Below are 18,260 nucleotides of genomic sequence, written 5' to 3'. Positions count from 1 at the left end.
CCTCCATTTTTCTGCATTCTTTCGTATCTGAAGTTATCATTACGTATATGTATTGTTGCATTTGAACAATTGTATTGTTGATAATAAAGGTAAAGTATTGGTATTGTTTATTATCAATAGCACTATTTCTATTGGTATTCATATTGCTCCATTTTTAGTGTAATAATGCTCATCGTCATTTCTGTATTTTTTTTAAATTTTCGCTAACTGCTTATTTGCTATTACATTTACCATCATATTTGTACATGTCGTATTTGCTGATGTTGCTCTGTTGTTGTTGTGTTTGCTGTTGTTTTTGTCTCTCTGTCTAATCCCCCTCTTGTCCCCACAATTCCCGCCTCTGTCTTCCTTTTTCTCTCTTTCTATCCCCTCCTGCTCCGGCCCGGCTGCACCAAATGATAATATAAATACATTTAATAAAGTCAAAATACAAGTAAGGCAACAAGAGAAGTATCCTACACTTCTCTTTTGTAAAGTAAATCTGAACAGCCGATATGGGCATCTACATCTGCTATATGATTTGCCCGAGAAGCTGGGCAGGACATTATAAAAAATAAAAAAAATAAATAAAAAAAGAACCTGACAATCGATAGAATAGTAGATGCTAACGTTCAGTTAGATCTAAATTGCATCTGTTATGTGAGACTGTAGTGCAGTGTTTTTCAACCTTTTTTGAGCCAAGGCACATTTTTTGCGTTGAAAAAACGCGGAGGCACACCACCAGCAGAAACCATTAAAAAAACGAAACGCAGTTGACAGTAAAAAGTCGTATCAAAGTCGTTTAATGACATTTTCCCGATGTAGATACTGATCTCTTATCAGTGCAATGTGTGTCAAATCATCCCAAAAGTCATGACGTAATATGACCCTCCCTAGTGTGCCTCTGATTGGCTCGCCAGTGTCTGACCGTGTCTGTGACCCAGACCGCTCTGGCTGCAGTGCCCTCTGCTGGTTGTTCGGGGGAGTGTGTAGGTCACACTTGACAGTAAAAAGTCGTCGTCGCAATTGTCGGATACGACTTTAAAGCATAACCAAGCATGCATCACTATAGCTCTTGTCTCAAAGTAGGTGTACTGTCACCACCTGTCACATCACACCCTGACTTATTTGGACTTTTTTGCTGTTTTCCTGTGTGTAGTGTTTTACTTCTTGTCTTGCGCTCCTATTTTGGTGGCTTTTTGTCTTTTTTTGGGTATTTTCCAGTAGCAGTTTCATGTCTTATTTCTACTTTGTTTTTATCCTTCTTCGTGGGGACATTGTTGATTGCCATGTCATGTTCGGATGTACATTGTGGACGCCGCCTTTGCTCCAGAGTAAGTCTTTGCTGTCGTCCAGCATTCTGTTTTTGTTTACTTTGTAGCCAGTTCAGTTTTAGTTTGGTTCTGCATAGCCTTCCCTAAGCTTCAATGCCTTTTCTTAGGGGCACTCACCTTTTGTTTATTTTTGGTTTAAACATTAAACACCTTTTTACCTGCACACAGCCTCCCGCGGTTTCCAACATCTACAAAGCAATTAGCTACCGGCTGCCACCTACTGATATGGAAGAGTATTACACGGTTACTCTGCCGAGCTTTTTCTCTTTTTTTGGTATTTTCCTGTAGCAGTTTCATGTCTTCCTTTGAGCGATATTTCCCGCATCTACTTTGTTTTACCAATCAAGAATATTCCCGTTGTTTTTATCCTTCTTCGTGGGGACATTGTCGATTGTCACGTCATGTTTGGATGTACATTGTGCATTGCTCCAGAGTAAGTCTTTGCTGTCGTCCAGCATTCTGTTTTTGTTTACTTGCAGCCAGTTCAGTTGGTTCTGCATAGCCTTCCCTTTTCTTAGGGGCACTTACCTTTTTGTTTATTTTTTTGTTAAAGCATTAGATACCTTTTTACCTGCATGTTTCCGACATCTACAAAGCACGCTGCCACCTACTGATATGGAAGAGTATTACACGGTTACTCTGCCGAGCTCTAGACAGCACCGACACAACAACAACACATCATTTGCAGACTATACTTACTGGTTTGCAAACTATATGTTTTACCCCAAATAGGTGAAATTAGATCATCTCCCACGGCACACCAGACTACACAGTGGTTGATAAAACACTGCTGTAGTGCATCCAAAAGGCCACATTCTGGAGTATTGCGCCCTCAAGTGGATAAAAGTGTAAGAGAGTGAGTATAAAAGGCAGAGGATGGAGTCTGCATCGTTGACAGAGGAGACGTCTGCAGCACGACACACAATCTTCCGCTTCTTGGAGTCAAATCAACCTTACTTTTGCCATTTCAATAGATTTTAAAAGGAGCACTAAATTGTTTTCCATAATGGAGATTTTGTCGCACAGAGTTGATGAGGAGGCGGACGTCAAGCTGTGGTAAAAGTTTCTCACCCGAGCCATGCAGAGCAACAGCAGCTCTTCAGCACCCATGGGTGCTCTGAGCGTGTGCGGAGGGGAGGAGGACGAGCGGGAACTCTCCAAACTGCTCCACCCCGGCGGGGCGGCGTCCAACCTGGCCGCCTTGAACCTGTCCCTCAACTGCTGGCTGCACATCTTGTCCAAGGAGTCCTCTGTGGACCTGCATGGAGACAATGCCAACATGGCGGTAAGTTGGATGTCATTAGTCCAATTGCATTTTTTCCAGGCATAAATGTCTAAAATGTCCAATAAGAATGTGAAATCAGGATTAAATCTAGATAAACTGATTGGATGTTTTTGTTCCTTCTCTCTTCATTTTGGTTATTTAAGCAAGAGCAACAGGGAAAAGAAGCAAAAACGAAATGCTGGAACACAGCAAAAACACTTACAGAGAATGTGGAGCAGATGGTGTCCACAAAGTACGCACGTACTTGAGCGCGGCATGGAAAGATTCATCAACAGTCACCAGTGAATCATGTCCCGACAGCCAAATGGTGTCACGAGCGCAACTTATGTAGTGCTGATTACAAACAGAAAACAGGTGAGGGGAAAAGTGCTCAAATGCAGGCGTAAAGCTGCTGCAGGAAAGGGGGAAACAGGAAGTGAAAAACCACAAAATAAGAGCGCAAGACAGGAACTAATATCAATCAAGTTAAGTTTGATGTTTTATGTCATAAGTCCAATTGCATTTTTCCAGGCATAAATGTCTAAAATGTCCAATAAGAATGTGGAAATCAGGATTAAATCGAGATAAAATGATTGGATGTTTTTGTTCCTTCTCTCTTTATTTTGGTTATTTAAGCGAGAGCAACAGGGAAAAGAAGCAAAAACGAAATGCTGCAACACAGCAAAAACACTTACAAAGAATGTGGAGCAGATGGCGTCCACAAAGTACGGGCGTACTTGAGCGCGACATGGAAAGAATCAACAGTCACTTATGCATTGCTGATTACAAACAGAAAACAGGTGAGGGGAAAAGTGCTCAAATGCAGGCGTAAAGCTGCTGCAGGAAAGGGGAAACAGGAAGTGGAAAAACCACAACATAAGAGCGCAAGACAGGAACTAATATCAATCAAGTTAAGTTTCATGTATTATGTCATTAGTCCTATTGCATTTTTTCAGGCATAAATGTCTAAAATGTCCAATAAGAATGTGGAAATCAGGATTAAATCTAGATAAAACGATTGGATGTTTTTGTTCCTTCTCTCTTTATTTTGGTTATTTAAGCGAGAACAACAGGGAAAAGAAGCAAAAACGAAATGCTGCAACACAGCAAAAACACTTACAAAGAATGTGGAGCAGATGGCGTCCACAAAGTACGCGCGTACTTGAGCACGACATGGAAAGAATCAACAGTCACTTATGTAGTGCTGATTACAAACAGAAAACAGGTGAGGGGAAATGTGCTCAAATGCAGGCGTAAAGCTGCTGCAGGAAAGGGGGAAACAGGAAGTGAAAAACCACAAAATAAGAGTGGAAGACAGGAACTAATATCAATCAAGTTAAGTTTGATGTTTTATGTAATTAGTCCAATTGTATTTTTTCAGGCACAAATGTCTAAAATGTCCAATAAGAATGTGGAAATCAGGATTAAATCTAGATAAAACGATTGGATGTTTTTGTTCCTTCTCTCTTTATTTTGGTTATTTAAGCGAGAACAACAGGGAAAAGAAGCAAAAACGAAATGCTGCAACACAGCAAAAACACTTACAAAGAATGTGGAGCAGATGGCGTCCACAAAGTACGCGCGTACTTGAGCGCGGCATGGAAAGAATCAACAGTCACTTATGTAGTGCTGATTACAAACACAAAACAGGTGAGGGGAAAAGTGCTCAAATGCAGGCGTAAAGCTGCTGCAGGAAAGGGGAAAACAGGAAGTGAAAAACCACAAAATAAGAACGCAAGACAGGAACTAATATCAATCAAGTTAAGTTTGATGTTTTATGTAATTAGTCCAATTGTATTTTTTCAGGCATAAATGTCTAAAATGTCCAATAAGAATGTGAAATCAGGATTAAATCTAGATAAAACGATTGGATGTTTTTTGTTCCTTCTCTCTTTATTTTGGTTATTTAAGCGAGAACAACAGGGAAAAGAAGCAAAAACGAAATGCTGCAACACAGCAAAAACACTTACAGAGAATGTGGAGCAGATGGCGTCCACAAAGTACGCGCGTACTTGAGCACGACATGGAAAGAATCAACAGTCACTTATGTAGTGCTGATTACAAACAGAAAACAGGTGAGGGGAAATGTGCTCAAATGCAGGCATAAAGCTGCTGCAGGAAAGGGGGAAACAGGAAGTGAAAAACCACAAAATAAGAGCGGAAGACAGGAACTAAAACTACACCCAGAAAATTACCAGGAAACTCAAAATAGTTTCTTTCTTTGAAGCCGTAACTGCTCCAAAAAAACATTTTGGGAGGAAAATATTGCGTGCTTTGTGTTTGCCATAAAAACAACGTTCTCTACGACAAACAAAACAAATAAAAATGTTAAAACTGATCTAAAAAAAAATTATTTTGAAGACTTGAGTGGGGACTTTTGGATCCGTGAGAATTTAAATGGGATTTTTTTGGAATCTGTCATTTCTTATGAAACAATAATGAATCCAAATCAATGTTGTTATGAAGTATTCATCTATTGAAGGCTCCAATTACTTCACATCAAATATTCCACTTTTTGGGGGGAAACATTGCATGTTTTGAGTTTTAACTATAAAAAAACAAAAACTGGAGTTTCTTTAACAAAAAGGGCATAAAACATAAAAAAAAACCCAATAACCTTGACCCAATCGACGCATAGATCTGAAGTTGATCTAGAGACGTTGGGGATAAAATATTTTAAAAAGACTTATTTTTTTACCATTTTTAAGACTGAGACCCTTCCAAGTGCCCAAGACCAAACTTGAGGGGAGCCCTAAAGGTTTAAGAAATCTATATATTGTAATATTTATGAAAATGAAAAATATCCAAATGGCCCCCGCATGCTTGGATTTTTCAGTGTGCGGCCCTCAGTGGAGAAGGTTTGGGGACCCCCGAGTCTGACATATTTAATATGTCAAAACAGTCAGATTGAAACATAATCGACCTTAATAATTACAACAAATCAAAATGAGTTGAATGTGCTATTTTATAGGATGTCCTGTTACTGTCTGAACACAATGTTGTATTTGATGCATCACTTTATTGTTCAACACTTCATTTCTGACATATCTTGTGTCTTTTATGTCACTGGATGTTAAATATAAATATGTTGTACATATTACATATTGTTATGAAGGTGTCTGTTACTACATTATATATACACTTGCAGTGTGTATATTGTACATATTACATATTGTTATGAAGGTGTCTGTTACTACATTATATATATACTTGCAGTGTGTATATTGTACATATTACATATTGTAATGAAGGTGTGTCTGTTACTACATTATATATATACTTGCAGTGTGTATATTGTACATTACATATTGTTATGAAGGTGTCTGTTACTACATTGTATATATACTTGCAGTGTGTATATTGTACATATTACATATTGTTATGAAGGTGTCTGTTACTACATTATATATATACTTGCAGTGTGTATATTGTACATATTACATATTGTTATGAAGGTGTCTGTTACTACATTATATATATACTTGCAGTGTGTATATTGTACATATTACATATTGTTATGAAGGTGTCTGTTACTACATTATATATATATATATACTTGCAGTGTGTATATTGTACATATTTCATATTGTTATGAAGGTGTTTGTTACTACATTATATATATACTTGCAGTGTGTATATTGTACATATTACATATTGTTATGAAGGTGTCCGGTTCTACATTATATAGATACTTGCAGTGTGTATATTGTACATATTACATATTGTTATGAAGGTGTCTGTTACTACATTATACATATATACTTGCAGTGTGTATATTGTACATATTACATATTGTTATGAATGTGTCTGTTACTACATTATACTTACTACATTATACATATATACCTGCAGTGTGTATATTGTACATATTACATATTGTTATGAATGTGTCTGTTACTACATTATATATATATACTTGCAGTGTGTATATTGTACATATTACATATTGTTATGAATGTGTCTATTACTACATTATATATATACTTGCAGTGTGTATATTGTACATATTACATATTGTTATGAAGGTGTCTGTTACTACATTATACATATATACTTGCAGTGTGTATATTGTACATATTACATATTGTTATGAAGGTGTCTGTTACTACATTATACTTACTACATTATACATATATACCTGCAGTGTGTATATTGTACATATTACATATTGTTATGAATGTGTCTGTTACTACATTATATATATATACTTGCAGTGTGTATATTGTACATATTACATATTGTTATGAATGTGTCTGTTACTACATTATATATATACTTGCAGTGTGTATATTGTACATATTACATATTGTTATGAAGGTGTCTGTTACTACATTATATATATATATATACTTGCAGTGTGTATATTGTACATATTTCATATTGTTATGAAGGTGTTTGTTACTACATTATATATATACTTGCAGTGTGTATATTGTACATATTACATATTGTTATGAAGGTGTCCGGTTCTACATTATATAGATACTTGCAGTGTGTATATTGTACATATTACATATTGTTATGAAGGTGTCTGTTACTACATTATACATATATACTTGCAGTGTGTATATTGTACATATTACATATTGTTATGAAGGTGTCTGTTACTACATTATACTTACTACATTATACATATATACCTGCAGTGTGTATATTGTACATATTACATATTGTTATGAAGGTGTCTGTTACTACATTATATATATACTTGCAGTGTGTATATTGTACATATTACATATTGTTATGAATGTGTCTGTTACTACATTATATATATACTTGCAGTGTGTATATTGTACATATTACATTTTGTTACGAAGGTGTCTGTTACTACATTATATAGATACTTGCAGTGTGTATATAAAACGAAGAGTTTTGAAGTTGTTAGAGGCTTTGAAGGCTACAATGCTAACTTATATTAGCTGCATCTTGCAAGCATTTTTTTTAATCATCTTTAAAATCCTAAAAAAAAAAAAAAAAGACGTGTGTTCTTGTTTCTCATGATTGTGAACGATAGGCACTTTTTTTTTTTTTTTTTTTTTTAAAGTGCAGTTTCCCTTTAAGTGTTGTACGTGCATACAAATGTTGAAAATTCCAAGATGTTTGCAAATGCACCAAATCATTGAATTTCAATATTTGTGATTGACTAAATAAATAAAGTGTTTGTATGTTCTCTACACCCAACATTATGTATTATTATAACTGACCTTTTTTGTAACACAGTTAATGACGCTCGGGTCGCATGATGGCGAAGATTGTGATTGACAGCATTTTGGTACCACACCTTTAATTAAAAGACAAAAACACCAGGGCGCATGTGCAGCGAGGTGCGAGCTAAACCAAACACTAACGCACAAAAACACTCGAACTATGCTGGCACAAACTTACGTGGAAACTTCTGGAGAGTGACCTTCATTCAACAGCATCCATACTGACAATAACACGCCAACAAGGACCAGCTGGATTTAATTAGCGCGACTCAACTCCAAACTAAATCAAGCGGCTTTTGGACACTCATAAAGGAAGTGGAACTACAAAATAAGTGTGCTGAACCGGAACTCAACATTATACACGGAAAAACACCAACAAACTCCAAATGGTTTAACCAGCAGTGACAACTGTTAGTGAACGAAGCGCATTTTTGTAGTTATTTCCCGTATTTCTGCACAATAACTCAGATATGTAACACTACTGAGCAGTAAAGAGTATGAAGTGATTGCATTTTCTAGTTTAGATTGCTGCAAAATGTATAATCTGGTAACAATAGAAGGGAAAGTCAAACACAAATACAAATAGACGGAGTAAACATTGAAAGGGTAAAATAAAACACATTTTTGGGTGTATTAATAGCCTAGGTCAGTGGTCCCCAACCACCGGGCCGCGGCCTGGTACCGGTCCGCGGACCGATTGGTACAGGGCCGCGCAAGAAATTTAATTAAAAAAAAAATATATAAATTATTATTTTTTTTTTTTTAAATTAAATCAACATAAAAAACACAATATATACATTATATATCAATATAGAACAATACAGTCTGCAGGGATACAGTCTGTAAGCACACATGATTGTATTTCTTTATGAAAAAAAAAAAAAAAAAAAAATATTAACCCCCCCGGTCCGTGGGACAAATTTTCAAGCGTTGACCGGTCCCCAGCTACAAAAAGGTTGGGGACCACTGGCCTAGGTGATAAAATGAACTGGAAACCTCTTGTAAAAATGTACAAAATAAAGCTGCTGCAGCACACTCAACAAGGAAGTGGAACTACAAAATAGGTGTGCAGAACCGGAACTCAACATTATACATGGAAAAACACCAACAAACTCAAAAATATACAACATAAAATAGCAAGAAGCACGTCAATAATGAATAAAGCGAAACATGTTCTGGACCAAAAATCACTTCATACTCTCAAAATTGTTCAATCTTTATACAAACGACATTTGTAAAGTTACGAAAGACTTAAAGTTAGTATTATTTGCAGATGATACAATTGTGTTTCGTTCACACAAAGATAATACAAATAATAACAAATTAAAAAGATGGTTTGACAAACACAGACTATCTTTGAATCTCAGTAAAAGTAAAATAATGCTATTTGGTAACGGTATAAGAGAAAGTCAAACACAAATACAAATAGACAGAGTAGACATTGAAAGGGTACAAGAAAACACATTTTTGGGTGTAATAATAGATGATAAAATGAACTGGAAACATCATGTAAAAAATATAAGACATAAAGTAGCAAGAAGCACGTCAATAATGAATAAAACTAAATATGTTCTAGACCAAAAATCACTTCAAACTCAAAAAAATTGTTGCATTTTTATATAAACGACATTTGTAAAGTTTCAAAGGATTTAAAGTTAGTAATATTTGCAGATGATACAACTGTGTTTTGTTCACACAGAAGATAATACAAATAATAACAGAAGAAATGAACAGATTAAAAAGATGGTTTGACAAAAACAGACTATCTTTGAATCTCAGTAAAACTAAAATAATGATATTTAGGAGAAAGGAAAGTCGGACACAAATACAAATAGATGGAGTAGACATTGAAAGGGTAAAAGAAAACACACTTTTGGGTGTAATAATAGATGATAAAATGAACTGGAAACCTCTTGTAAAAAATATACAAAATAAAGCTGCTGTAGGACACTCAACAAGGAAGTGGAACTACAAAATAAGTGTGCAGAACCGGAACTCAACATTATACATGGAAAAACACCAACAAACTCAAAAATATACAACATAAAGTAGCAAGAAGCACGTCAATAATGAATAAAGCGAAACATGTTCTGGACCAAAAATCACTTCATAATGTCAAAATTGTTCAATCTTTATATAAACGACATTTGTAAAGTTACAAAGGATTTTAAAGTTAGTATTATTTGCAGATGATACAACTGTGTTTCGTTCAGGAGAGAACACACAGAAGATAATACAAATAATAACAGAAGAAATTATCAAATTAAAAAGATGATTTGACAAAAACAGACTATCTTTGAACCTCAGTAAAAGTAAATTAATGTTATTTGGTAACAGTAGAAACTAGCATCAGACACAAATACAAATAGACGGAGTAGACATTGAAAGGGTAAAAGAAAACACATTTTTGGCTGTAATAATAGATGATAAAATAAACTAAAAATCTCATGTAAAAAATATACAACATAATGTAGCAAGAAACACATCGAAATTAATATGTGGAGGGGGGCGTGGCCTGCGGGCCTGCCTCGGAACGGGGTGTCGCCAGGACCGGCCTCGAAGACAGCGACAGGTGCGTATATGGCCCAGGTGGGCCTTGTTATCTAATCACCTGTCGCCTTTATTAGCAGCAGCAGTGATGAGACGAGTAGTCGGGGTTGGAGGTGATGCTGAGCGGACGCGGCAGACAAAGACACTTTGCTGAAAAGCAAAAGCCTCTGCACCTTGTTATGAAAACAAAACAGTGCTATACCCTGAAATTCCTGGCTCTCCTGGCAGTGTGTGGTGGTCCCAAGAACCCACTAGAGTGCAACCTCTACAGAATAAAACTAAACATGTTCTAGACCAAAAATAACTTCATATTCTCTCCTGCTCACTAGTGTTACATATCTGACTTATTGTGTAGAAATATGGGTAATAAGTACAAAAGTACACTTCATTCACTAACTGTGTTACAAAAAGATCAATTATAATAATACATAATGTTGGATATAGAGAACATACAAACACTTTATTTATTAAATCACAAATATTGAAATTCAACGATTTGGTGCATTTGCAAACATCTAAAATGATGCAAACTATAACCTGCTGGTCAAGAATGTACAACAATTCTTCTCAACAAAAAAGGAGAAATATAATCTTAGAGAAAAATCTAATTTAAAACATTTGTATACACGTACAACACTTAAAACCTTTAGTATATCAGTATGTGGAATTAAATGATGCAATGGATTAAGTAAAGAAATGCATCAAAGCAGCAATATGATTCCCATTAAGAGACTGTTCAAACTACAAGTGTTCACTAAATACACACAACAACAATTATGATCAACATCTTAAACCCTTTTTTCCCTTTTTTTATTGAGACAAAGATTATTTATGTATTTAATATTTGTATGCTTACTGTGGTCCATCCATCCATCCATCCATCTTCTTCCGCTTAGCCAAGGTGGGGTCGCGGGGGCAGCAGCCTAAGCAGAGAAGCCCAGACTTCCCTCTCCCCAGCCACTTGGTCCAGCTCCTCCCGGGGGATCCCGAGGCGTTCCCAGGCCAGCCGGGAGACATAGTCTTCCCAACGTGTCCTGGGTCTTCCCCGTGGCCTCCTACCGGTCGGACGTGCCCTAAACACCTCCCTAGGGAGGCGTTCGGGTGGCATCCTGACCAGATGCCCGAACCACCTCATCTGGCTCCTCTCCATGTGGAGGAGCAGCGGCTTTACTTTGAGCTCCTCCCGGATGGCAGAGCTTCTCACCCTATCTCCATACTTGCCAACCCTCCCTGATTTTCCGGGAGACTCCCGGAATTCACCGCCTCTCCCGAAAACCTCCCGGAAGAAATGTTCTCCCGAAAATCTCCCGGAATTCAGCCGGAGCTGGAGGCCACGCCCCCTCCAGCTCCATGCGGACCTGAGTGGGGACAGCGGCGACAGTCTGTTTTCACGTCCGCTTTCCCACGATATAAACAGCGCCTGCCCAATCACGTTATAACTGTAGAATGACCGAGGGCGAGTTCTTGGTTTCTTATGTGGGTTTATTGTTAGGCAGTTTCATTAACGTCCTCCCAGCGCGGTAACAAGACACAACAACAGCAGTCACGTTTTCGTCTACCGTAAAGCAGTTCGTCTGCCGTAAACAGCAATGTTGTGACACTCTTAAACAGGACAATATTGCCATCTACTGGATAGCCTCCGGAACACTGAAATTCAAGTATTTCTTTTATTTATACGTATAATACAATAAATAAATAAATATATATATATATATATATATATATATTTATATATATATATATATATATATATATATATATATATATATATATATATATATATATATATATATATATATATATATATATATATATATATAGCTAGAATTCACTGAAAGTCAAGTATTTCATATATATATATATATATATATATATATATATATATATATATATATATATATATATATATATATATATATATATATATATATATATGAAATATATATAAAATACTCGAGTTGGTGAATTCTAGCTGTAAATATACTCCTCCCCTCTTAACCACGCCCCACGCCCCCAACCACAACCCGCCCCGCTCCACCCCCAACCACCCCACCCCCCACCTCCCGGAATCGGAGGTCTCAAGGTTGGCAAGTATGCTATCTCTAAGGGAGAGACCCACCACCCGGCGGAGGAAACTCATTTTGGCCGCTTGTACCCGTGATCTTGTCCTTTCGCTCATATCCCAAAGCTCATGACCATAGGTGAGGATGGGAACGTAGATCGACCGGTAAATTGAGACCTTTGCCTTCCGACTCAGCTTCTTCTTCACCACAAGGGATCGATACAGCGTCCGCATTACTGAAGACGCCGCACAGATCCGCCTGTCGATCTCACCATCCACTCTTCCCTCACTCGTGAACAAGACTCCCAGGTACTTGAACTCCTCCACTTGGGGCAAGATCTCCTCCCCAACCCGGAGATGGCACTCCACTCTTTTCCGGGCGAGAACCATGGACTTGGACTTGGAGGTGCTGATTCCCATCCCAGTCGCTTCACACTCGGCTGCGAACCGATCCAGTGAGAGCTGAAGATCCTGGCCAGATGAAGCCATCAGGACCACATCATCTGTAAAAAGCAGAGACCTAATCCTGCAGCCACCAAACCAGATCCCCTCAACGCCCTGACTGCGCCTAGAAATTATGTCCATAAAAGAACAGAATAGGTGACAAAGGGCAGCCTTGGCAGAGTCCAACCCTCACTGGAAACGTGTCCGACTTACTGCTGGCAATGCGGACCAAGCTCTGACACTGATCATACAGGGAGCGGACCGCCACAATCAGACAGTCCCATACCCCATACTCTCTGAGCACTCCCCACAGGACTTCCTGGGGTACACGGTTTATTTTTGGTATCGTATGCATGTTCCACATAAACTGAAACTGAACTGGACTGAACTCGGTATGGGATCTGCAAGAAAATCAATGGTTCGACAAGTGGTGTGTTTGTGTGACGTTGCAGGTACGAGTCCTCATGGCCTTGGTCTACCTGGTGATGTGTGTCCTCGGTCTGGTGGGCAACCTCCTGGCGCTCTCCCTGCTCCGCCTCCGCCGCCGCGGCCAGCGCCACTCCTCCGTGGACTTTTTGGTGATGAGCCTGGCGCTCACCGACCTCCAGTTCGTCCTCACCCTGCCCTTCTGGGCGGTGGACACGGCGCTGGACTTCCGCTGGCCCTTCGGCAGGGCCATGTGCAAGATGGTGAGCTCGGTCAGCACCATGAACATGTACGCCAGCGTCTTCTTCCTCACCGCCATGAGCGTCACCCGCTACCACTCGCTGGTCACCTCCCTGAAGGCGGCCAGTCCCAGGACGGCGGCCGCTCGGGCCAGGTGGGCCAGCGTGGCCATTTGGGTGGTGTCACTGGTGGCCACACTGCCCCACTCCATCTACTCCACCACAGTGCAGGTTTGTGGACCGCTTCCATCTTCTCTATCTCGAGTCCAGTCAGGTATGTCAGAGGTGATTAATCACGGCAATTAATAACACTCCGACAAAATAATCGGGACAGTTCGGATCAAGTCCCAGTTAGTGTTGTCCCAATACCAATTGGGACAACACTAGTAGTATTTCGATACTTTTCAGTACTTTGATACTTTTCTAAATAAAGGGTACCACAAAAAATTTAATTATTGTCTTTATTTGAACAAAACATCTTAGCGTACATGAAACATATGTTTATTATTGTAATTTAGTCCTTAAATAAAATAGTGAACATACTAGACAACTTGTCTTTTAGTAGTAAGTAAACAAAGACTCCTAATTATTCTGCAGTAACATATTGTGTCATTTATCTACCTATTATTTTGTCTACATTATGAGGGACAAACTGTAAAAAATTGATTATTAATCCACTTGTTCATTCACTGTTAATATCTGCTTATTTTCTGTTTTAACATGTTCTATCTACACTTCTGTTAAAATGTAATAATCACTTATTCTTCTCTTCTTTGATACTTGACATTAGTTTTGGATGATACCACACATTTAAGTATCGATCCGATACCAAGTAGTTACAGGATCATACATTGGTCATATTCAAAGTCCTCATGTGTCCAGGGACGTATTTACTGACTTTAGAAACATAGTATAAATTTAAAAAACAAAACAAAGAAGATGTTGTGATGCCAAAAAATATCGACGTAATCATAGTAGTATCGACTAGATACCCTACTGTACTTGGTATCATTACAGTGGATGTCAGGTGTAGATCCGCCAGTGGCTTTGTTTACATTTTGATGCCGGTGAGCTACGGTGTGTAGTGAAGCATGTTTAGCTATTCTTCGTCCTCCAGTGATACGGTGCCAGATGCTAGTTAGCAATTAGTGGCTCAAGCTGTTAGCTAGCAATTATTGATGCCGGTTGCTAGCTAGCAATTACCAATACGAGCTGTTAGCCAGCGATTAAGAATGAAAGCTTTTAGCTATCGATTAACATGCCAGCTGCGAGCTTGTGATTAACAGTGCCAAATGCTAGTTTGCAATTAGCGTCTCTAGCTGATAGCTTTCAATTAGTGACGCCGGTTGCTAGCTAGCAATTAACAATGCCAGCTGTTAGAGTGCTCGCCCAGAAAAGGGTGGAGTGCCATCTTCGGGTTGGGGAGGAGATTTTGCCCCAAGTGGAGGAGTTCAAGTACCTGGGAGTCTTGTTCACAAGTGAGGGAAGAGTGGATGGTGAGATCGACAGGCGGATCGGTGCGGCGTCTTCAGTAATGCGGACGCTGTATCGATCCGTCGTGGTGAAGAAGGAGCTGAGCCGGAAGGCAAAGCTCTCAATTTACCGGTCTATCTACGTTCCCATCCTCACCTATGGTCATGAGCTTTGGGTCATGACCGAAAGGACAAGATCACGGGTACAAGCGGCCCAAATGAGTTTCCTCTGCCGGGTGGCGGGGCTCTCCCTTAGAGATAGGGTGAGAAGCTCTGCCATTCAAGAGGAGCTCAAAGTACCTACTCAGTGGCCTAGTGGTTAGAGTGTCCGCCCTGAGATGGGTATGTTGTGAGTTCAAACCCCGGCCGAGTCATACCAAAGACTATAAAAATGGGAGCCATTACCTCCCTGCTTGGCACTCAGCATCAAGGGTTGGAATTTGGGGTTAAATCACCAAAAATGATTCCCGGGCGCGGCGCCGCTGCTGCTCTCTGCTCCCCTCACCTCCCAGGGGTGAGCAAGGGATGGGTCAAATGCAGAGGACAAATTTCACCACACCTAGTGTGTGTGTGACAATCATTGCTACTTTAACTTTAACTTAACTTAAGTAAAGCCGCTGCTCCTCCACATCGAGAAGAGCCAGATGAGGTGGTTCCGGCATCTGGTTAGGATGCCACCCGGACACCCTGCTGGGGAGATGTCCGACCAGTGGGAGGCCACGGGAAAAGATCCAGGACACGTTGGGAAGACTGTGTCTCCCGGCTGGCCTGGGAACGCCTCGGGATCCCCCGGGTAGGAGCTGGACAAAGTGGCTGGGGAGAGGGAAGTCTGGGTTTCCCTTCTTAGGCTGCGACCCGACCTCGGGTAAGCGGAAGAAGATGGATGGATGGAAGCTGCTAGCTAACGATTAGCAATGCCAAATGCTACTTAGCAATTATCAACTCTAGCTGATAGCTAGTGATTAACAATGCCAGATGCTAGTTAGAAATTGGCGGCACTAGTGGCTAGCTAGTGACCAGGAAATGAGCCGTATCACTAGTTTGTGAGTTTATCGACTTGCGGTTATCATCCATCCATCTATCCATTTTCTACCGCTTGTCCCTTTCAGGATTGCGGGGGGTGCTGGAGCCTATCTCAGCCGGTTATCAATCACGGTTTTACGCTCATTCCATTTTAAACCGCAATACTTACCATCACAGTTTATCGTAAACACCGATTCCTACCCTTTTCATTTTGGAAACCGCAGCAGACCAGACCGAAGTATTCTTCATGGAGAACTGAGAACAGATTGTTGTACCTTCTTTGAGACTCAGGTGACCAAGCCCTCTCGTGTTCCCAGGTGTCTGCCGATGACGAGCTCTGCCTCGTCAGGTTCTCCGAATCCGATTCTGGTCGCTGGGATCCCCAAGTTCTCCTCGGACTCTACCAAATGCAAAAAGTGCTCCTGGGATTTGTGGTTCCTTTGATCATCATCAGCGTGTGCTACCTCCTCCTCCTGAGGTTCATCCTGAGCCGGCGAGTGGTGGGTAGCACGATGGGCGGGGCTGCCGCAGAGAGGTCCGAAGGCGAGCGAGGACGCCACCGCCGCCGCTCCAAAGTCACTCGCTCCGTCACCATCGTGGTTTTGTCCTTCTTCCTGTGCTGGCTGCCCAACCAGGCCCTGACTTTGTGGGGGGTGCTGATCAAGTTTGACCTGGTGCCCTTCAGCAAAGCTTTTTACAACGCCCAGGCCTACGCCTTCCCCCTGACCGTGTGCCTGGCGCAGGCCAACAGCTGCCTCAACCCGGTCCTCTACTGCCTCATCCGCCAGGAGTACCGCACCGGACTCAAGGAGCTCCTTCTGCGGGTTTCTCGCTCCGTCCAGAACCTTTTCGCACACGCCCAGAGGGGGCGGAGAGTGGAGGTAGCCCCGCCCACTTTGGGGACGACACACAAAGACGACGCGTGACTTCAGCCATATTGGTTTTACTCGGATCTGGGTGGTACTTCAAGTGCAGTGGAACCTCCAACAATGAACATCTCTGTTCAAAGATGCTGAAGTTGTCCTTTCAAAACACGTTGCATGCAGTCGTACCTCAACTTATGAACTTAATCGGTTCTGTGACCAAGCTCTTAACTCAAAACACTTGTATCTCAAATCAACGTCTTCCTTTGGAATAGAGTTTCCCCGCCGCCCTCCCAAGTAGCAACATTTTAACGTGACTTTTCTCTCAAATAAACAACACGGTAGAAAAACAAGAAAAACCACTTCAGAAAAAACGTGGCTTTCCAAGATTAGAATACAGTAGCGTAGTAGGCCTAAGTATTCATTAGAAACAAGGCAGAGGTTTTATTTAATATATTGAATTTGTTGGTGTCTATCACTTCACACACAGATTGAACAGTAACACTGTGTTTATTTGGCATACCACTAGAGCATGGGTGTCAAACTCTGGCCCGCGGGCCAAATTTGGCCCGCCGTGTAATTTCACTTGGCCCTTGAGGTGATATCAAATTAACACTAGAGCTGGCCCGCCGATTATATTCAGCGGCGGTGCTGTGGTAACACCGCATTCACCGCTAATTCTCATACTTGCCAACCCTCCCGGGAGTCTTCCAAACTTCAGCGCCCCTCCCGAAAATCGTCACGTCTGCTTTTCAGCCAGTCTAACGAGTGCTGGCCCAGTCACATAACATGTCCGGCTTCTGCACGCACACACAAGTGAATGCAACGCATACTTCATCAACAGCCATACAGGTCACACTGAGGGTTGCCGAATAAAAAACTTTAACACTGTCAGAAATATACGCCACACTGTGAATCCACACCAAAGAAGAATGACAAACATATTTCGGGAGAACATCCGCACCGTAACACAACATAAACACAACAGAACAAATACCCAGAACCCTTTGCAGCACTAATTCTTCCGGGACGCTACATGGTGTGTGTGTGTGGGGGGAGGTTTGGTGGTAGCGGGGGTTAATTTTATAGCGTCCCGGAAGAGTTAGTGCTGCAAAGGATTCTGGGTATTTGTTCTGTTGTGTTTATGTTGTGTTACGGTGCGGATGTTCTCCCGAAATGTGTTTGTCATTCTTCTTTGGTGTGGGTTCACAGTGTGGCGTATATTTCTAACAGTGTCAAGGTTTTTTATACTGGCACCCTCAGTGTAACCTGTATCGCTGTTGATGAAGTATGCGTTGCATTCACGTGTGTGTGCGTACAGAAGCCGCACATATCTTGTGACTGGGTCTGAACGATGTTAAAGTGGATGAAAAGCGGACGTGACGATAGCTCGTAGA

The 18,260-nt window shown here is 40.5% G+C and overlaps 1 protein-coding gene across 1 annotated transcript; it reads left to right on the top strand.

The window, feature by feature from the left end:
* The first annotated feature begins 2,391 nt into the window (after positions 1 to 2,391).
* Positions 2,392 to 17,641, top strand: LOC133631272 (relaxin-3 receptor 1-like). The gene is made up of 3 exons (XM_062023447.1): positions 2,392 to 2,598; positions 13,293 to 13,736; positions 16,318 to 17,641. The coding sequence occupies exons 1-3, from the start codon at positions 2,392 to 2,394 to the stop codon at positions 16,924 to 16,926; spliced, it is 1,260 nt and encodes a 419-aa protein (XP_061879431.1). The 3' UTR covers positions 16,927 to 17,641.
* Positions 17,642 to 18,260: the final 619 nt, after the last annotated feature.

This window comes from Entelurus aequoreus, linkage group LG16, assembly GCF_033978785.1.
Source record: "Entelurus aequoreus isolate RoL-2023_Sb linkage group LG16, RoL_Eaeq_v1.1, whole genome shotgun sequence".
Lineage (NCBI taxonomy): Eukaryota > Metazoa > Chordata > Actinopteri > Syngnathiformes > Syngnathidae > Entelurus > Entelurus aequoreus.
This window is presented reverse-complemented; position numbering and strand designations above follow the sequence as displayed.